Below are 23,107 nucleotides of genomic sequence, written 5' to 3'. Positions count from 1 at the left end.
ACGTCGTTATTCAGTCCTCGCACCTATTCTTTTCTTAACCATTCAGTCTTTCTCATAACGCTCTCTCTCTCTCTCTCTCTCTCTCTCTCTCTCTCTCTCTCTCTCTCTCTCTCTCTCTCTCTCTTATATATATATATATATATATATCATTTATTATACTTTGTCGCTGTCTCCCGCGCTAGCGAGGTAGCGCAAGGAAACAGACGAAAGAATAGCCCAACCCACCCACATACACATGTATACACATACACGCCCACACACGTACATATACATACCTATACATTTCGTCGTATACATACATAGACATAAACAGACATATACATATATACACATGTACATATTCATACTTGCTGCCTTCATCCATTCCCACTGCCACCCCGCCACACGTGCGCGCGAGGTAGCGTTAGGAAAAGCCAACAAGGTCACATTCGTTCACACTCAGTCTCTAGCTGCCATGTGTAATGCACCGAAACCACAGCTCCCTTTCCAAATCCAGGCCCCACAAAGCTTTCCATGGTTTACCCCAGACGCTTCACATGCCCTCGTTCAATCCATTGACAGCACGTCGACCCCGGTATACCACATCGTTCCAATTCAGTTTATTCCTTGCACGCCTTACACCCTCCTGTATGTTCAGGCCCCGATCGCTCAAAATCTTTTTCACTCCATCCTTCCACCTCCAATTTGGTCTCTCACTTTTCCTCGTTCCCTCCACCTCTGATTATATATATATATATATATATATATATATATATATATATATATATATATATATATATATATATGTGTATATATATATATATATATATATATATATATATATATATATATATATATATATATATATATATATATTATCCCTGGGGATAGGCGATTAAGAATACTTCCCACGTATTCCCTGCGTGTCGTAGAAGGCGACTAAAAGGGGAGGGAGCGGGGGGCTGGAAATCCTCCCCTCTGTTTTTTTTTTCATTTTCCAAAAGAAGGAACAGAGGGGGCCAGGTGAGGATATTCCAAAAAAGGCCCAGTCCTCTGTTCTTAACGCTACCTCGCTAACACGGGAAATGGCGAATAGTTTAAAAGAAAAAGAAAGAATATATATATATATATATATATATATATATATATATATATATATATATATATATATATATATATATATATATATATATTTCGTCATTTTTCGCCGTTTATCGCATTGGCAAGGTAGTTCCACGAAAAGAGTATCAGCATCATTTCTTCACATCCACTCTTGATACCAAAGCCTACCATCCACAGTCAAAAGTCCCACAGCCCATCCCATGGTTTCTCCTTACAGCTTCATACGCCGTAATTCACCCTATTAACAGCACGTCGCCCCCCTCATAACATAATAATCCATTTTTTTCTATCCAAAGAAACGCTTTTCGTCCTAATGAACGCTGAAGCCCCGACATGCTAAATCCTCTCTCAAATCTACTCTTCCCCATCCACCTATGTATGCCTCTCCCCAACGTTCCCTTACCTTCCAACACACAGACCCTCTTTGTCAGTCTCTCACCACTCCTTTTCCTCCAGATCACCCCCCTCCCCGCCAATCTATACATTTTCTTCTGTTTACTCTTGCTTTCTTTGTTTTACATACTCTCCCAAACACCTGTCATCAGCATGTGACAGGTGTTTGTCTCTAAGAGTCATCCACAATTATCAACTGATCTATTTCAGCCCCTCCTACAGTCTCCAACATACTACATGCCCATCCTTTGCTCTACGATCCCCATATTTACCTCCCTCACAGATCAAATAGCCTTGGTCACATCACACAGTCTTGATGAAGACCCACATTCACCAGGAACCACTGACTCTCTTTCCTTCTTTATTTCACACACACACACACACACACACACACACACACACACACACACACACACACACACACACTCACACACACACACGTCTTACTTTCCCAGTGAAAATTTATATCAAATCATTTTCCTTTCAGTTCATAAATACGTAGAATTTTTCATCATACAATTATGTCGACCCTATATATGCATTCTCCAGATCCTTAAAAGACACAAACAAGCCACAGTTTGTCCAAATATTCTTCAAGTTAGACACATGCTTAACCCAAACTTTACCTTCCCTACAAAATTTCTCCTCTCCAGTCAGCTTTTCTCTGCATGCCACTACCCTCTCTCCGTATCATCACTCTCCCATACACTTTACCAGGTATACTCAATATACTTGTACATCCGTACCTCGAACATTCATCTCTGTTTCCCATGTCTTTTTACATGAACATTATACACGTACACTGGCAGTCCGCATCTTTGGCCATACATACATTGAACGGTTTGACCGACCAGTCAACACCACCATTCCCACCTTTCTTAGACAGCCAACTGCAAACCCATCTACTCCCGATACTTTATCACAATCTTTCCCAAGGCTTTCACACACCCTCCTCTCTTTTCCCCATCCGGTGCGCCATGATTCCTACTCTCCATGACTCATCTAACACATTTAGGAGTCCTTCAGAATAATTACCCCACATCCTTTTCAAGATTCTTTGTCTTTTAGCACTTCCTCATCTGTTCTCCATACTATCGGACCCATTTATCTTGTTCTCATACTATTCATCTCCTTCCAAAACATATCCTCTCTGAAGTTCATCAATAATGTCCTCATCTCTCATTGCCGTTTTTCAGCTCACGTACTTTTCTCTCGACTTTTCTGCCACTTTCTCTTGTGCGCCTCCCATTCAATCGCTTTACTTCCCAGCAGTACCTCCCTCGTCTGTTCCAACCTGCACTTTCATTTTCTCCATCCACCCTTTCTCCTGCGCCCACATCACCCCTGCATGCCCTACATTTCACCCACACACTTAAGCATTGCTTCCTTAAATACCTTCAACTCCCCTAATTCAATCTATCCACACCCTACGCCTTTCTTCACCATCATCCTGTCCGTTTCTGCACAAGAGCCTCTTTTCCAGACTCATTCAGTTTCACCACTTCCTTCATATTGACGTTATTTCCTCTTACCAACCATCAATTTTCACAATACAGACCCCATCATGGTATGATGAGACATTCCACCTGCTGCCTCTCTCTCTGCATATTCAAACCCGATATCCTTCTCATTGCGCACCTGTCCATCAGCATATAATCTGCTGTGTGTGACTGTGTGTGTGTGTGTATCTATCTATCTATCTATCTATCTATCTATCTATCTATATATATATATATATATATATATATATATATATATATATATATAATATATACGCAATGAACAGGATAAAAACAGATTATGAGAATCCGGTGTCACGTCTAAATGTCATATCTTTGTAATAATACTGTTATGTCTGCACAGACCCCCAACAGCCACCCACACCACGACAGCCACCCACACAACAACCACCCACACCACAAGAGCCGTTTACACCACAACAACCGCCCACACCACAACAACCACCCACACAACAAGAGCCATCTACACCACAACAACCACCCACACCATAAGAGCCATCCACACCACAACAACCACCCACACGACAAGAGCCATCCAGACCACAACAACCGCCCACACCACAACAACCACCCACACCACAACAGCCATTCACACCACAACAACCACCCACACGACAAGAGCCATCTACACCATAACAACCACCCACACCATAAGAGCCATCCACATCACAACAACCACCCACACCACAAGAGCCGCCTACCCCTACGGCTGTGGACAGAGACACCACCACGGACCACTACAACCATCAAAAATGACTGGCACAACAACACAGCTGGTGGACTTACACCATGTTGTAGACGCAGGAGAGTAACCTGGCTCCAGCATGTAGATCCCCTGAGAAGCGACTGTAGCCTCCCGGCGTTACAGTTGCCCTTGAGGGGTAGACGATAACATTCCCGTGATAACACCGCCACTTAACGTTCTGTTATCAGCGGGACGACCAGAACACGGTCGTCTTATCGTGTTGTGGTCGTGTGTCGGTGGAGGCTAAGTGGAGGTCGTGGTGAGGTTTAAGGAGACGTAGCCGGTGTGGTGATGGGAGATGGGCATGGAGCTCGTGGTGCGGTGTGTGGTGATGGTGGAGACGTGAGGATGTGATGGTAGGGGTATGTGGTGATGGTAGGGGTGTGTGGTGATGGTAGGGGTGTGTGGTGATGGTGGAGACGCGGGGATGTGATGGTAGGGGTGTGTGGTGATGGTGGAGACGCGGGGGTGTGATGGTAGGAGTGTGTGGTGATGGTGGAGACGTGGGGGTGTGATGGTAGGAGTGTGTGATGGTGGAGACGCGGGGGTGTGATGGTAAGGGTGTGTGGTGATGGTGGAGACGTGGGGGTATGATGGTAGGAGTGTGTAGTGATGGTGGAGACGTGGGGGTGTGATGGTAGGAGTGTGTGGTGATGGTGGAGACGTGGGGGTGTGATGGTAGGGGTGTGTGTGTGGTGATGGTGGAGACGTGGGGGTATGATGGTAGGAGTGTGTGGTGATGGTGGAGACGCGGGGGTGTGATGGTAGGAGTGTGTGGTGATGGTGGAGACGTGGGGGTGTGATGGTAGGGGTGTGTGTGTGGTGATGGTGGAGACGTGGGGGTACGATGGTAGGAGTGTGTGGTGATGGTAGAGAGAGAGAGATGTGGTCAGTGTACTGCTAAGGCAGGGACACAAGAGGTCTCCCTGGCAAGGCTGGGTCATCACAGGTGCACACTATAGGTGCTGGAGGAATCCAAATAGGTGACACAGGTTAACACTGTGCTGCTCACAAGGTACCACCCATACGTCCGTTCCATTCCTCTCTGTTCCTCCATATCCTTCCCAGCTTTATTTTTTATGTTAACAGAGACGACACGGGCAACTGAGACCCTGATCAAGATCACCTGGCTATTGGAGAGTATTATGTGATAATATATATATATATATATATATATATATATATATATATATATATATATATATATATATATATATATCATATATTAGCCTGAACCAGGTACCCTTACACATCAATCAACCCATAAGGGTGGAGGAACAGTTGGGTTGACTGTGGACCGACTGCCACAACCAAGACTCGAACCTACGCGCTCGACCCTGGACGTCCGGCTCTTGAATGCGTCACGGACAGGAACGCGAACCGCTGCGCCTCTCCCTTTCCTTTTCCTCCAACTCCCACTCTCCTTGAGCCTCCCTGCCGACTCTCCTCCCTCTCTGCCATGCTCCAAGGTCGCCCGTGCCCGTCTTTTCCCATGTGCCAGCCCTGCTTCAGGCTACATCTCGTGGTAGGTAGGTAAACCTGTCGTAGACTGTCGGGGTCTTGTAACCCCTCCGCTCGGAGTTTACCCAAACTAAGCAGGTCTTCTTCTTCCTTTTTATTCTAGTCCTTCCTTATTCGCCTCACCTCCACCTGCTTCCATTTCCTCCTCCTCCTCCTCCTTCGTCCCTCATTCCATTATTTTCTAATTTACATTTCCACTCCAAGTACTCCTCATCGTGTAGTGTTAAAATTCCTTGGAATTTTTACGGTCATCCAACCCATCAGAGAGAGAGAGAGAGAGAGAGAGAGAGAGAGAGAGAGAGAGAGAGAGAGAGAGAGAGAGAGAGAGAGTGTATGTGGTCTCTGAGTTATCTACAAAACCTAAAGAAGACGGTAAAGATTTTTCGTCTTATGGTTATAACTTGACGTGGACGTCTTTCATGGCCCTGCAGATGATCAGGAGTGAAGCCTAACCAAGCAACCAAGGCAACACTTGAGGAGAAACAACAGAAAGACCAAAGCTGGTGGAAGATGAGCGCGTCACCACCACCTTGTCCCTGCAGACCAGCACGAGAGAGTGTCACTTTACATCACAGACTAACATGACACAACGGAACGTCACAGTTCCAAACGCTGGACGGCAAGCACTATGGAAAACTGGAACCAAATGGAGAACCTGGCAATGTTTACAGACAGACATAGAAAGTACATGAATGGCTGTGAAATCCAGTTATCCTGTCATTACCTGTGGAAATCGTAGTGGTAACATTTTTTTTATACTTCATGCATGTCCTGGTGATTGCAACCTCTTCAGCACAACGATTCGAACCTTAGGTATGATGGACTGACCTTTGGGCTTGAGCTTAGAAGGTCAGGTCAAAGGCCAGACCATTATTGGTATGGGCAGTGTGTCCTACCGATGTCATGCCCAAGGAGTACAGGCGGGTCCAGGCCGCTGAGATCGATCATTGACTAAGCTATTGGACGCCTACATACCCCCCCACGGCCTAGCTGATCTGGTACACTTTGTAGGTACTTGTCCAACTCACATTTGGAAATAACATCCTACTGGCACGATAGCCATGGAAGACTGTAAAATACAACCTACGAAATCTAAAGGTACGATTTGCACAAAGAGAGAGAACACCTTAAACATCCGGGGCACAGATCTAACTCTTCAACACCGTTGCCATCTACCATCATCAACAGCACGGGGTAGAAGAGAAGGGAATAAGAAATACTAAGTATTTCAATAAGCAACAGGCCACTGAGTCCTTTCAAAGGTGTTTGTGATAGTGCAAGATATCAGAAACTCGCAGATAAGTGGGATAAAAAAAATCACACGGTATACAGATAATTCTAAGAAAATAACCTGCAAATTGTCAACGCAACTTAAGGAGGCGCAAATAATGTGGAACGGAAGGAAAAAGAATGATCAAGACTTTTTAAACCTGTCTATCTATAGTTCTACTTTCAAACACACTGATTGGCAAATCGTTCCATTGGAGGTGTAACATTAGCGCACGAGTTTGCATCCATTACTGTGACCGAAATCAAACGAATCAAGTCTTATTTATCAGAGTCTTTGATAAATTTGATTACTTGTTATAATCAGTTGTTAACCTTCTCTTTTCTAAGCTAAATAGTTTCAATTCGTTTAATCTGCTCGCGTAAGATTTTTCTCAGCCCGGGAATAATAGTCTTTGTAGCTTCGACACTGCACCAGACTTCACCAGGTTCTCACGACATCGCAGGGTAACTAATCTATCATGATAATGTTATATACTACTGTTAGCAGGTCGGAACATTTAAAGGTGTCGTCTTCAAACTGTAAGTCTTCCAGTCATGTGTATGCGCTAAAGGTCTTTCTTTTCTTTTCGGAGCGAGTTAATACTAAGTGTGGTTGCTACCGTTGTACATAGCAGCTGATGTGGTTGAACGTGACAAACATTACCATTTTTTCCCCCACTGTGTGGTAGAGGAATGTTCCTCCCTTCTGGCTGCGTTTTCATTCGCGTAATAATATCAATTTTCCGCACTCCAGTCCTCATGAATTACCCGCAGACTTGGCTTCCTGAAAGCTGTTTTTAACTGACGTCTAGTTCCTCGTTTTCTGTTGTTTCCTTGTACAGCGGGAGAATCATTATTATTCACCCTCTGTTTTCTTCCCCACTGCCAAGGTTCCTGCCTCAATATCTTCCGTTCGGAGAGCACGTACTTCCTTTATGCACCCTTCTCTGTCGCAATAGTTGAGAGCCATTTTGATAATGTTCTTAAAACCTCTGTAGCTGTGGACGGGGTTACAACAGCAGCGCAAAGAGAAAAGCTTAAGTACACCGAGTGATCTTATATATACACTGAATGATCTTATTTGTACGTCAGTGGATTCATACTGTCACCTGCCTCTGTGTGTGTGTGACGTAATACTTTGCTTATTAAGGCCACAGGGTTTTCTACACTGAGGAGCAGGAGTCCCTCACTCTCAGACACAGGTCATGTATGACGCTGGAGTGTTCGCTAGAGTTGTCGTGCGCCAAGTAGAGTTGTTTATGGTCGTGCTGGACGGCCACTGACCTCAATCATACTAAACTTCTTTGTGTGTCTGTTGTTGTTTTTCTGTCATTGTGAACACCACTTACTGTACGTTCCCCTAAGGACCTGAGGGATTAGAATCGTGTTTTTCCTTGTCTCAATCTTATATTTTTCTGACGCTCCAAGACCTCTTGCCTCCCCTTCACATCTGCGCCCACACCTTCTTAAACTTTGAATCATAATCGGAACTAAATATGACTTTTATTTCCTTGTCTCTATTCGAAATATAAACCATAAATTCAAGGAGACACTTAGTATCTTCAAATTACCACAGCCAAGACAGTAATGAAGATTATACAGGAAAATATTACATATAAATTCAACGGAGATTCGAAGCCAATTAGTTATAAATAGCGTTTTACGGACAAGTCTCCATCACTACATCAGCAGGTGTTGTGAGGCATTGTAACACTTCAGCTTTCCTGGCACAATACCATGATATCTTCTACCCTAACTTCCTGATATCTCAGATAGGATATATTTTCCTCGTTTTCTGTTTCTCTCGCCCTTTACTGTGGGGTCCACCCATCACGTCTCCCTATATACCCATTTCTCCCTCAGATCGTCACCACAATACTATAACACGAAAATTAAATAAATTTATTATAAAGGATATAAAGAAGTAGTTTTATAAGCATCACTATGTATTATCAAACTGGGACAACACTACCTGCGGGGCGCCACAGGGAACTTAACTTGGCCCAGAAGTTTCCATGACTGTGGTCCAAGATCTTTCCAGAATCATGCTCATCTCTAGCGAATATCACCGTGATCTTACTGCCGCTAATACCAACAGATCTGTGCTAAATTTAGCGTCAGTTTTGCAGTTAAGTTCTCGATGAGACTAGATAGGAGGCATGTCAAATAAACAGTGATCACAGATCATTAGAAATGATCTATCAACTAAAACCGTCTAACATGTCCTCCTGCCCTGAGTTCCCACACAACTCCTTTACCTCTTGTTGACCACGTTAAGGGTAAAAACCACCTCATCTCTAAGATGGAACCATCACGTTGAATATGTAATCAGTTACGCAACTGGAGCAGTACTCATCTATAGGGGTATTCAGTTCAACTTTACAAGGAAAGACATTTGTTGCATTATATGAATGATATAAACCATCATATAAACGGTACAGAGCCCAAGTGGGATATGCAATCTTGTATCAAACCACAACAAGGTCAGAATAAAAGGTACAGATCGTATATGTCAGGGTGACTTGAGATATGATTCTTCTGGGAAGGAAAGTTTGAAATGTTCATGTCGTGACCTTCCATCTACTCAGCCAGCGAGGTCAAGATCAGTGCCTTAGATCTGGCCAAGTCTGCCTTGTCTAATCCTGGCCACCGTAACCCTACTGCATCCCTGTAGTCTCTCCATGGACGAAAGCAACACCACACCAGCGTGTGCAACCCAGATGGAGGAGAGAGCGCTGGGGTTCTGATTTGTGTCGCTGTCAGCAGCGAGTTTGCTGTACACCCTATGCTCATCCTGTGAGCTGTGGCGCAAAAAGGATTACAGAGGTCACAAATGGCCTTTGTCAGACCTCAGTGGCCTGAATCACAATATATATATATATATATATATATATATATATATATATATATATATATATATATATATATATATATATATATATAAAGTTGGTTCGTAGGTTTACAGTCCTTCATGCAGTGCAGTTTGCTAGCGATATGCAACACGTGAGTACAGTCGCGAGAGGCCAACCATCGCATTCACAACCCTACAATGTACTGCATGAAACAAACTATATATATATACACACACACACACACACACACACACATATATATATATATATATATATATATATATATATATATATATGTGTGTGTGTGTGTGTGTGTGTGTGTGCGTGTTTCGCCGTAAACCGCGTTAGCGCCAAGAACACACAAAGAAAAGTCCTCCTACGCTGACATCCATTCTCTAGCTGTCAGCTGTGATGCACATGACAGCCCACAGCCTCCCAGCCACAACCAAGCCCCCATAGATCTTTCCGTGGTCTCCCATAGCTGCAACATTCGCCCTGTTTCAGTCCAATGACAGCACGTCGCCCCCTGTAAGCCACCTCGCTCCAGTTCACTCTTTCCGCTGTACAAAACATGAAAGTCAAGAACTCACCGCGTGAAACGGATGTAAACTGGATGGTTTGTCTGCTTAAGACGTGGTAAACATTAGCGATGTCCAGGACGTGTCTAGTCTGGTCCTGCAGCAACAGCCTAGTGCAGCCAGCGTAGATCTTTCCCTACTCGGGTCCCTGCTCACTAATGACCCTCCAGTGTGTATGACAGTCTCCTCTTACGTTTCTGACGTCACCCTAATCTCTTCGGTGCAATACTGATAAGCTCTGTGTTGACCACCTATCTCTCCTGCTATCTCTTCTGTGCAAACCTGTTTCTCATCTGGCTGTGTACATACTGTGTTTCATGTGTCGTCTCTCTCGCTTAATCATGATTTGTACAACCACTCTTTCATAAGTCACAGATTATAATCACTGTAATATGATGCATAAATACTTTTTTTTTTTCGTTTGACGTAAGATATAATGATCATGGACTAAAATACTATGTGATTCCTTCCTTTATCAGTTGTTCCCGTTACTACAGTCATAGACTGTTACGAATGCCTACGGCAGTGATCTCTATACTGTACATGTTCCGGGTCAGGCCCCCATACACCCCAGTCTGATCTACGTCATGAGACACGGGGCAGGTCAGAAAGCTATGAGTTACACAACAAACAGTAAGATAAAACTGTGTAAATATCCGGAGCTCAATTGAATATAGTCATTAGGACTATAAACACATCTATCAGAAGCAACATGAACACATCTATCACAAGCACTATGAACACATCTATTACAAGCACTATGAACACATCTATTAGAAGCACTATGAACACATCTATTCGAAGCATTATGAACACATCCATTAGAAGCACTATGAACACATCTATTAAAAGCATTATGAACACATCCATTAGAAGCATTATGAACACATCCATTAGAAGCACTATGAACACATCTATTAAAAGCATTATGAACACATCTATTAAAAGCATTATGAACACATCCATTAGAAGCATTATGAACACATCCATTAGAAGCATTATGAACACATCCATTAGAAGCATTATGAACACATCCATTAGAAGCATTATGAACACATCCATTAGAAGCATTATGAACACATCCATTAGAAGCATTATGAACACATCCATTAAAAAGGATCTGGACAGACTACTATAAAGTTCACCAGACCGACCTCTGTGTTGGTTAAGATGGCCCACGGGCAACGGCCTCTATTTGCCTGACTGAGCAGAGGAGCAACACCACAGCTTGGTCCCAGACCCAGCTGTGGGGGTAGAAGACCTGCCAAACCATCGTAAGGTATACGTAAGGTAAGGTAGGAGCAACACCACAGCTTGGTCCCAGACCCAGCTGTGGGGGTAGAAGACCTGCCAAACCACCGTAAGGTATACGTAAGGTAAGGTAGGAGCAACACCACAGCTTGGTCCCAGACCCAGCTGTGGGGGTAGAAGACCTGCCAAACCATCGTAAGGTATACGTAAGGTAAGGTAGGAGCAACACCACAGCTTGGTCCCAGACCCAGCTGTGGGGGTAGAAGACCTGCCAAACCATCGTACCGTAAATTCTGTTTCATATGTCATATTTCTTGACTTGTGAGACGACCAGCTTAACGTAATTTTTAGTTACGCGTCGAAATGTTGTAAAGTGCGACTATTTCTACGGTGTGATGTATAAAATTGAGAGAAATCATTCGTCTTCCTTAAATGTTTTCCCCGGTGTGAGACGGAAGTGATATGACTTGGGAAAAGGAAGCTATCTAAGTAAGAAATTATCAAAAATTCAAAACCACCATAAGCCATTGGTTAACTGCATGAATTAAAATCCTTTTTCTTCGTTTCTTCACCAGCACGCGTGACCCAGCATAAGAAGCTACACCACTCAGGGTAAACTATGACAACTGGCTTCCCACAGCCGACTGTCAGACGAGACTTCATAAGACATTTTATTCACCCTTTGACCTGACAGAACAGGTCCACCTGCTAACAGGCATCGGGGGATTTAAGAACAACTGGTGCAGTCTGACATCTATTTTCTTTAAGAGTACAATTCTGTCTGGTGAAATAAGATGACCTCACTGGGAAAAAGCAATGGTGGCAGACCAGTGCATGGACTGGTAACAGATCAGTGTACGGACTGGTGACACCCCAGTGTACGGACTGGTGACACACCAGTGCTTGGACTGGTGACAGACCAGTGCTTGGACTGGTAACAGACCAGTGCTTGGACTGGTAACAGACCAGTGCTTGGACTGGTAACAGACCAGTGCTTGGACTGGTAACAGACCAGTGCTTGGACTGGTAACAGACCAGTGTACGGACTGGTAACAGACCAGTGCGTGGACTGGTTACAGACCAGTGCATGGGATATTCACAGTCCACCGTCATACTTCACACAGTCCAACGCCCCGCCTCCGTCCCCCGCCTTGCGACAAACAGAAAGACTACTAAACCCTCCTCCACGATTAGTGGGTGAGGAAATAGTGGCAAAAGGGTTTCTGATGGAGTGACGTGCACTAAACGCAACCAAATTCAAACATAATTTCAGTCACTAACAACTGAAACACTACCAAATCTGTGTGTTTATCACGGGTAGCAAACAGGACATGGCCTGGGCTCACTGCTCTGATATGATGACCAGCTGTTGTATGTAGCTCCCGCGGGGTCCAGCCTACCCGTCCCGCTGGCACCATCTGCACGGCTCTTCACCAGCCAGCCATATTCGTAAACACTGTGACTCAAGCTGCGGGAAGCTTCCCAGGCTGACGCAGGAGTGTATGTGTCGTCCAGTCCTGGGGAAGGGAGCGAGTGTGTGGGTGGCTGAGAAAGGAGTGTATGTGGCGTCCACATCAGAAAGACATGCTAGTATGGGTGACGACCAGATCTGGGGGACATGCCAGGATGGGTGACGTCCAGTTCTGGGGGACATGCCAGGGTGGGTGACGTCCACATTTGGGGGACATGCCAGTGTGGGTGACGACCAGATCTGAGGGACATGCCAGGGTGGGTGACGTCCAGTTCTGGGGGACATGCCAGGGTGGGTGACGTCCAGTTCTGGGGGACATGCCAGTATGGGTGACGTCCACATTTGGGAGACATGCCAGTGTGGGTGACGACCACATCTGGGGGACAAGCCAGCATGGGCGACCTCCTGGGATATCTTTCACTTCTCACGTGAAATATATCCTTCAGTTCCCAGACGAACCTTAACAGTTAAGAGTTATTTTGTTGTATACGTAATGTGCAGTTTACCGTCCCCGCTAAAACGACAACAAAGCAAAACACGAAATTTCATATATAAATTTCATATTACTGATATATGTCTTTAAAAAGAAATGCACTACTTTGGCGTGTTAACCTCACCCACAATGTTAAAACAAAAATATTTTCAACGTGTGCGAACAAAGATGAATACAGCAACTGTTATAGTACAGGAGGAAGTTACCAGGGATATATATATATATATATATATATATATATATATATATATATATATATATATATATATATATATATATATATATAAATGAGCCACACATGTGGTCCCCCAACACTCCTCCCACACTCTCATGTTCCCTAGTAATGACCCATGGTGGTGGTGGTGGCGGGTGACGGTGGCAGACACGAGTTGGAGTCAAAGGTCAAGTCTGAACATCCGGAAAGGTGGTGACCTTTCCCACCAGCGCCAAGGCGGTGGTGGGTGTGGCGGTGGCTGTCAGAGGGGGGTCATGTGTCAACAGCCACAGTGTCGCTAACCTTTCCCAGCGGTGTCAAGGAGGCGTCGGCGGCTGTTCTGTTAAGATGGGCACAGCGCAACTACAGTAATGGAGGTAGTGGAAGTGAAACTGCAGTGCTGCCTCCTTAACGCACCGCCCGAATCGCCATGTGATACGTTACAAATAATTTCCTCCGCTAGGCAGGGGTCCCCCAAGGCAGCGTCCGGTCATAACTTATGCACACAGCTGACGTTCTCCCCTCCCAGCGGGGAACTTGAGCATGGATACCTGCTGCGCCGACGCAGTCCTTGGAGAACTTTTGCTCCCAGAGTTCGGGCTAATTTAGAGCTACCGAGTTGAGTCACTGGTCGACCGAGCTGCTGGAATCAGCCCGCAGGGCCACTTGGTCAAGATTTATCCAGGGCACTCTTAAATTTCTCCACGCCCCAGGGCGTTTCTTATGGCTGCTGGCAGTGTACTGTAAAGTCTGGGGGCCCCGATATCTTGTTATGATTACCGCACCTTTGGATAATACGTCACAGTCTTGCACGACTACCGTGCCGATAGGGAATCATTTTTGAGTGTGGGTGGAGGACCACACCCTCTAGGATTTTCCATATGTAAACAGAGATATGCTCCTCCCGTCTACGCTGCAGAGGATACAACTTCAGTGATTTCGGCTATTCCCAGTGGTACGGTCCTTTTACTGAAGTTTCATCCACCATGAAAGGTGATGCTAGCAAACAGCAGTATTCTATTCATACAAGTATTAGCGCCTTGAAGAGCATCATCATTGGTTTCTCCCTCTTGTCTTGAAGGTCCGCAAGATCCATCCTACAGTCTTTCTGCAAGAGGCAACTGTTGCCTTATCTTGGTCGCTGAAGGCAAGATCGTTTGACATTATTACTCCGAGGCTTTTCACATCGCTCAGTCGTGATGCGAAGCGATGGTGTCTATGTTCGTCTGGTATTCTGCATTGCTTTCAGAGTCTGAGTTCTGCCCATACGGAGGAGTTACAACTTCTCCCTGTTGAAAGGCATGTTGTTTTCACAATCCAATGGAAGACTATTGATTTCAGCCTGTAATTTCTAATGTTTTCCACTGACGAGATTTTCGTGCTTATTCTAGCGTCACATGCAAAGAAGGATATGAAAATGAGGAACAAAAGAGCGCAAATGCGGTTCCCTGAAAGTACGAGCTGGTCACCACTTAAGGCATTGGCTATTAACCTGATTTCGACAACGTTTTGTGATGTGTGAGTTAAAAAGTCGTACAATCATCTTCCTATTCTACCGGTTATTCTCATCTTACGCATTTTCTGTGCACTGACACCTGCGTCATATTCATCCTAAGGCTTCGGCAAGGTCTGTGTACATTACATCAGCATTCTGTTTGTTCCTCAGTGACTCCACAGTTCTACCCACTGAGGTCAAGCAACTGAGAGAAGCGAGATCTTCCCGCCCTGAAACCCACGTTGTCCTGGGTTATGCAGATTATCTGATTACATACAGGTCGTTTAGCTGACGTCTTACACGACCCCTCTCAACTAGTTTATCAACGTGTGATGGCTGTGGTATCCGTCGCTAGTTTTTCCACGGGATTGCTTGGCTTCCTCCCTTGTGTGTGGAGTGGGGGCGATGCGAGTCCATCTCAGACTCTCGGGGATGATGCCAGAATCCAGACTATTCTTTTTTTGTCCAGAGAATATTTAGTTCTCGTGCAATAGGTGTTTAGCATATCTTGCTAAAGACAGAGTTCCAGGAGTCCGGTCGTGTGTTGAGTGCTTGGGAGATTTACCAATGGTCCTCTCGAAATCATGTAGCGAGATGGTGAGAGCTGCCACATGTAACATAAGGGGATTCACCGTATAGGAAGACGTCTGTTGAGGTGTTTACCTTCAGGATGGTTTTTAGCTCGGGCAACACCGACCCCTTCCTGCTGTTTTGTAATCCCATTCATAACCTGGCAGTCATCCGTGGATGTACGTCTTTTCCGCTCGTAGTGAGCCGCTGGAATGAGTGGTCCACGATTTTGCGTTTTGAATATGAATATAAAAGTTTTTCTTTGTCCATTTTTTTCGAATGGCTTCTTCTTCTATTTCCTGGGTCACGTATGAGCTAATGGTCAGTGTTGGTTCGTTTGACAAGGTGATGGTGGTCGTGACAGCTTGTGTGGTGGCGGGTGTGGTAGCTTGTGTGGTGGTGGGTGTGGTAGCTTATGTGGTGGTGGGTGTGGTAGCTTGTGTGGTGGTGGGTGTGGTAGCTTGTGTGGTGGTGGGTGTGGTAGCTTGTGTGGTGGTGGGTGTGGTAGCTTGTGTGGTGGTGGGTGTGGTAGCTTGTGTGATGGTGGGTGTGGTAGCTTATGTGGTGGCGGGTGTGGTAGCGTGTATGATGATGATTGTGGCAATTAGTGTTACAGTTGCTGCGGTAATGTGATGGTAGTTGTGGTGGTTAGTGTAACAGTTCCAGTGGTAGTGGGAGGACGGTTGTGGTAGTTAGTGTAACAGTTCCAGTGGTAGTGGGAGGATGGTTGTGGTAGTTAGTGTAACAGTTCCAGTGGTAGTGGGAGGATAGTTGTGGTATTTAGTGTTACAGTTCCTGTGGTAGTGGGAAGATAGCTATGGTAGTTAATGATACAGTTCCTGTGGTAGTTAAGGATGGTCGTGGTAGTTAGTCTTACAGTTGGTGCGACGATGGACTGGTAGTTGTTACAGTTAGTATGGTTAATGGTGTACTAGTTGGTGTAACGATGGTGGCGAGTCACAAGTGGAACCATCAAAGAGAGGCAGAGAGCAATGACTGATAAGAGAGAGAGAGAGAGAGAGAGAGAGAGAGAGAGAGAGAGAGAGAGAGAGAGAGAGAGAGAGAGAGAGAGAGAGAGAGAGAGCACTGGCTGGACGTGTATCTTGGGGCACAAGACAGACTACATCCCAGCTTAGTGTAAAGCCACCGTCATAATCCCCAAGCCCAACTCTTACTCACTCCCTCACTCTCTCCCACCTCCCTGCTGAAGCAGGTCGAGGCTAGCGAGCAAGCAGGCTGGCAGGCAGACAGGCTGGCTGGCTGGCTTGGTGGCTAGCAGTCAGCCACCCTACCTGGCGGGACATTTAGCCACCAGAAGAATGTCGCAAGGACGAGGCGGTTCATGACGTGAGGCTGTGTGTGTAAGTGTGCGTGTGTGTGTGTGTGTGTGTGTGTGTGTGTGTGTTGCTGCCGTGAGGAGCTCGCTCTGGCAAGAGTGGTATTAAGAGCAGAAGAGGAAAAAGAAGATAATGTCCACACGATCTTATGCTGTTGTTCTCACCCCTCCTTGTGACAGCTGATGGGGCAGACGTGACGGCAGTCCACCTGAGGCAAGTGGAGCATCTCTCTCTCTCTCTCTCTCTCTCTCTCTCTCTCTCTCTCTCTCTCTCTCTCTCTGACAGAACTATATAATAAGTCACAAATACATTCACACGAGTACTCTCAACAGATCACATATAAACAGACACACACACATGAGTCAGGTTGATTCAGCCCAGGGTCAGACCCGCATCGGTTCGAATCCTGGGCGTGGCAGTCGGCCTACACCCAACCCAGGTCTTAATCCTCCCCTGAAGGTTGGTCTATAAATAGGTACCTTCTGTGTGTGTGTGTGTGTGTGTGTGTGTGTGTGTGTGTGTGTGTGTGTGTGTGTGTGTGTGTATAGTCATAAAGATATGGTGTGTGTGTGTGTGTATATATATATATATATATATATATATATATATATATATATATATATATATATATATTTATATATATATATATATATATATATATATATATATATATATATATATATATATATATATATATATACACAAGGTTAGGGGACGGGGCAGAACGAGTGTACAAGTCTCTCCCTGTAACACACAAACGGTTAACACACAGGTATAACAATGCTCTCTCCCCGTACAGGACATATAAGTAACTAAGAAGAAAAAAAAATTACTCACACGAACACAGGTGAGAAGGCCGAGAGCAGGGCAACGAAGGTGGTGCCAGAATTAGGAAAGATGAGTTACAGGGGAAAGGCTAGAGGCCTTATATTTGCCCACAATCGAAAAAAGAGGAGTGAGGGGCGACCTGATCACAACCAGTCTTTATGCCACGGTGATGACGTAGATAGTAAACTATCCTTTGAAAGATACGAGGACAGAACAACTGGAAGCCACAACAAGAAATCAAACAAGAAATCTGTCAAGAAAATATGTAAAGAAATACTTTTATAATATGAGTGGTGGATGAATGGAACGGGGTGAATGAAGAAAATGTACACGCGGACAGCATAAAGGTTTAAAAAGTAGTCAGATAGTATAAAATGTGCAGGAGATGTGGCCCCCTAGAATGTAAAATTCCCTCCTCGTACAGTACAAAAGAGTAATTACACACACACTAAAAATTTGTAAAGAATACTTTGGCTCAGGCAGATCATCCAAACCTTTTCCATGAATTAACACGAGGCAAATCATCTATCAAAGATCAGGTAATCAAGCCAAGAGATCAAGGATAAGAGTTGTACAGGATAATTAAAAGATATGCGAGGAGTTGGATGGCAAGTCCAGAGGTGTTTTCCCAGCACTAGCGAGACGGAGTGTGGAGGAGGGCTTGGAAGCCTTTGAAATATCTAGAAAAGACACAACCAGAATACTAAATGGTCTTGCCCCATAAAAAGGCCATGTACATGATGAAGTTTCTCCATAAGTGCTGATGAAGTAAGCGTACAGATACGCTTGAAGAACTACATGAAATGTTCAAGGTGTCGCTGGAGGAAGATGAAGTGTCATAAGAGGGGAAAAGACCACTTCATACCTGTTTCTAAGCAAGAAGAACGGGAAGTTGCTCTGAAATACAGAGCAATCTGTGAGACGAGTGTGGTCTGTAAAATACTGGAAAAGATAATCATAAAGTAAATGGATGACTGCTTGCAAAGGATGAGTTGCCGAAGCGAGAAACAACACGGATTCGTGGAACCGAGGTACTATGTAATGTAACACTTAGGCCTCTGTGAGAGAGCGATTCCCATTTCAGACAAAAGAGAACGATGGATGGATTATGTCAGAGAAGTTTTCTCGAAATGTATTAGGGTCACCAAAGGCGTGAATACCTGGTATGCTGCAGGGGTCGGCCACTACTCTTATTAATGTATGTGAATAACTTGCCAGAGGGACTGAACCCCTGAAGAATGTAAAGAGTAAGGAAAACTGCAGCAACTTAAAATGAAGCTTTAGACAAGCTCAAGTAGCACTGATGCACGGATCATAAAATTCAACCCAATTAAATGCAGAGAAGTGAGGGTGGGACACAGTGGTAAGATAGCCTCGATATTTCTAACATCGTTGATATATGTCAACAAAAAGGAACACACATCACACAAAACAAACCAAATCCTCTTTTATAAGTGTCTGTCAGACAGCGTCTAATGCAGTATATTTGCAGCCTTCACAAAAACGTGCATTGAGGGTCACATAGTCAGGTCTGGATCCCAAATTACAGGATGGGAAGAAAATGTGGAAGATTTGGACTAAATGTAAAAGATTCTCTAATAACAAATGAGCTCCTGAACCCCTGAAATTACGTGAGAGAAATGCGTGATGTGAATGTTGAAAACCAAAACTTTGTCACTTGGCTGACCAACAAGCCACAAGAATTCAAAGATCAAATAAGAAATATAAAATCTTGCCTTCACCTCCGTGGAAACCCAGTGCCAAACATAACACCCCTAAGGGACTTCAACCTACTACGCCTAAGACAGAAACAAGTAGCAAACAACACACATGATACAGGAAAACAAAAACGGAAAGAGCAATTTGTGATAAAGAAAAAGGTAAAAACCATAACAATTCTGTTCACATGAAAAACGCAAATCGAAGACCACCAACTCCATTGGCCCACTGAGACCAGAGGAAGGCACGTACACTGATGACTGTCTGGAGATGAGTAAGATACTGAAAAGAAAAGCGGTTTCGAACAGCTTAGTCGACCAATGACCCAATCCAGCAGCTTGTGCCCGGCCCAGGTTGTAGGGGGTGAAGACCCCCGAACACTTCACCAGGTATCCAAAAGGATGCTTCAGGTGTACTCCCTTTTTGTGCATATCGCACCTCTGGATTTCAGAGTTGGTATTCAACAAAGTCTTCCCTGTCTGTCGTGCCAGTAGGGTGTTATTTCCGAATATAGGTTGGGAACCATACCTTCTAGGCTATTTTAGGTATGGATGATGCTACACCTCTCCTGTCTGTACTCCAGGGAGCATAGCTTCAAAGATTTCAATCGGTCCCACTAATCTAGTTCCTTTACCACATGTGTAGGGGTTTTAAAAGATCTCTGGACACTTTCTACATTAGCACTTTTGCCCGGCTTGTAGGGTGATGTTAGAACGCAAAAATAATAGATTTGTGAAAAAATTAGTGCCCCTTTTTGAAGATCATCACTCGTTTTTCTTCCCTTGTCTTGAAGGTCCGCAGGATCCAGCCTGCCATCCTTCTGTATGAAGCAACCGTTGTTTTGCTGTGTTTACTATGTTCGTTAGACATCACTGCTCCAGGTCTGGGTGTGAACCATCACAGTGAGAGGCCAAACCTTGACGTAACTCGTCATAGTGAAAGGCCAGACCTTAATGTGACCCGTCACAGAGTCAAGCGTGCAGGGGGAAAAGTTCACGACGGTGAAACTGTTGTCGTGACATCTATGTGTCAGGCCCACATTACCTCCCCTGACACTAGTAGTGTGTCACTGCCACATCACCATCCCGTGACACTAGTTACGTGTCAGGCCCACAGTGCCATCCCTGACAGTAGTCATGTGTCTGGTCCAAGCCACCACCCCTGTCACGAGTCGTGTGTCAGGGGTATCATCACCACCGCTTTCGTGAATCATGGGTCAACCCCACATCGCTAACCCCCCGACACTATTCATGTGTCAGGACCACATCACCACCACCCCTGACACTCTTCATATGTCAAAGGCAAATCCCCCCAGAGATGTCAGAACCACGCCTCCGCCTCCTAAACACGAGTGATGTGTCGGGCCAGCATCGCCACAACGATATATGGCAATACAGTAATACTATACTGAAGATACCCTTAAAATAGACAGGCAGGCACCACGTCCTCGTCCCCGTGTATTCACCAGAACACCACACTCCGCCACCCAGCAGGAAGGGAACCCATCCGAGACTCTACATAACATAACAAGAGCCAGCAGCGATGGCACACATGACACAATCTCTTGCTCACAAATAAAGTGGGGGTTTTTTCAGCCACGTTTATGACAAGTAAACAAGAATGAATAAATACATTATATATATGTATATATATATATATATATATATATATATATATATATATATATATATATATATATATATATATATACATATATATACATACACACACAGACACACACACACACACACACACACATACACGTGTGGCTGGACATACCCGAGAGAGAGAGAGAGAGAGAGACCTACTTACAAGATTTCACCCCGAGGCAGGGCTTAGCGCTTAACGGGCATGCAATTTGTTTCCCAATGCTGTTATTCCCCGCCGCCGGTGTACTACACATAGCCATCTATCTTGGGGCCGTCATCCACCACTTTTAGCCACGTGTCTGCTGGAGCCTCCTCTCACTCCGCTGGGCTAAACATTAAACAAGTGTCTCCAACTTTCTGGCTCAGCTCTCAGATGTTTTTTTTTCGTTCGGCGCCCTTCTGATGAATATATATTCCACGAATAGATTGTATATCATCAAAGTTTCTTCCCGATGGTCAAGTCTTTAGGTTCATGTTCTTTCATTCTTTCTCTATTGTTGCTTTCGGAAATCATCAGAGATCTTTTTTTTCCTTCTTTCTCGTCTGTTTCGTTCAAAAATTCTTTTCGTCTAATCACAGCACTGCATTGTGTTCCATTCGATTCATTTTACCTGTGAATATTTTCGAATTCACTCCAGTTGAATAGGTGAATCTTGTTCTTATCTTCGCCCATACACCAGTGCAAGAGTCAAATCTCATTTCTTAAATATCCATTGAACAATTTCCACACCAGGTTCTACCTCACGCAGTGAAAGTTGTCATTATTACAACACTCATTACCTGACTCGCTAATTCAGTATTCTCTTTTTTTTTCTCTCTCTCTCTCTCTATCTCTTGAATGTGATCTTCCAAATCCAGTTTTTCATTCATGACGACTCCCAAGCCTTTAACAATTTCTTCACCTTCAGTTCTCCTCTCCCTGTCTGTTGGACCCTTGTGAGGTGTCACCACTTTAATTCTTTGTACGTCTGATCAGTTCACCAAGCCTGGTGTCCACTACGTACATATTAGCGTACTCTATTCTACCTCACTGTTTATCTCTGGTACTAGTACTGTACGCATTACTGCCGATGACACATCTGTATCTGAGAAAAACATTATCAAGACACGATTCCATTTACATCATCCGTCTCCCTTTATGTTCTTTTCTCTTTCCTCCGTCCACTAACTCATCTATGGCAACTGTACATGCAGTACCTTCCGACAGTCAATCAATACAATATCCTTTCCTCAATCGTGGCAGTTTTAAGCTTCGCGTGACACTGTAGTGAGCGAACTGCTGAGCCTGAATATCTTGGCTTCATACGAAAAATGCATCGTTAGTCAGGGATCTGAACATGTTTCTTAATAATAATACGCGTGATGTCAACCTTATATATATATATATATATATATATATATATATATATATCAGTAGGTCACAGTGGCGCGCGTGTTCTAGTATTTGCTGATAGGCAAGAGGAAAAAAAAGGGAATTTATCGGGTTTTATTTTCCTCGTGGTTATCAGCATATACATATATCATTATCATTATTATCAATATCATTATAATTATTATCACTATCACTATCATTATTATCATTATTATTATTATTTTCATTAAACTTGATCGCCGTTTCGAATCTCATTTGTTTATTTTTGACATATAAACCTTTTATGACTGCGTTAGAATGCATTGAATCGTCTAAGCTCAACCCAAGAGCAACAACAGCTCCGCTGCTGTCGTGTGTCCTATATGGAAACAGCTAGTAATCCCACCGCTCCCTGTGCTGTTTTCTTTGATTCAATAAATCATTTTTATATCACACCACTGAATTCGACATCCATGTTACCATTCGTGTCGGAACGATTAACTATCCCGTCAATACTTTCCTACTTATTAACACTGAGTACTGACAACAGACCCACACAGACGTTCGTGCACTCATGTTCATACTTTGCTCCAATTTCCAAGGGGTTTCTAATCTCAAAAGCCGCTCGGGTATTACTTCATCCAAATGAGAGTATCATATGCTTTTTTCCCAGTGGTACTGATTACCTCCGCTTCGTGTAATCGTATTGCTTCTCTAGTATCACGCTTATCACCTTGCTATCACCCGTGT

At 44.3% G+C, this 23,107-nt stretch overlaps 1 protein-coding gene across 6 annotated transcripts in view; it reads right to left on the bottom strand.

Moving 5' to 3' along the window:
• The window catches only part of Myo61F (Myosin 61F), a 283,730-nt gene that overhangs the window by 160,675 nt on the left and 99,948 nt on the right, over positions 1–23,107 (bottom strand). For 2 of the 6 annotated variants that reach the window (XM_071695364.1, XM_071695373.1), the window contains exon 1: positions 3,801–3,904. The exons of 3 other annotated variants lie outside the window; for them this stretch is intronic. In XM_071695364.1, the coding sequence (XP_071551465.1) occupies positions 3,801–3,805 (5 nt within the window). In that variant the 5' untranslated portion in view covers positions 3,806–3,904. Of the gene's footprint in view, positions 1–3,800; positions 3,905–9,991; positions 10,146–23,107 lie in introns of those variants that run through there. One more of the 6 variants, XM_071695392.1, reaches the window with a different exon arrangement.

This window comes from Panulirus ornatus, chromosome 4, assembly GCF_036320965.1.
Source record: "Panulirus ornatus isolate Po-2019 chromosome 4, ASM3632096v1, whole genome shotgun sequence".
Taxonomy (NCBI): Eukaryota; Metazoa; Arthropoda; class Malacostraca; order Decapoda; family Palinuridae; genus Panulirus; species Panulirus ornatus.
The sequence above is the reverse complement of the archived record's forward strand: the minus strand, read 5'-3'. Positions and strand labels throughout refer to the sequence as shown.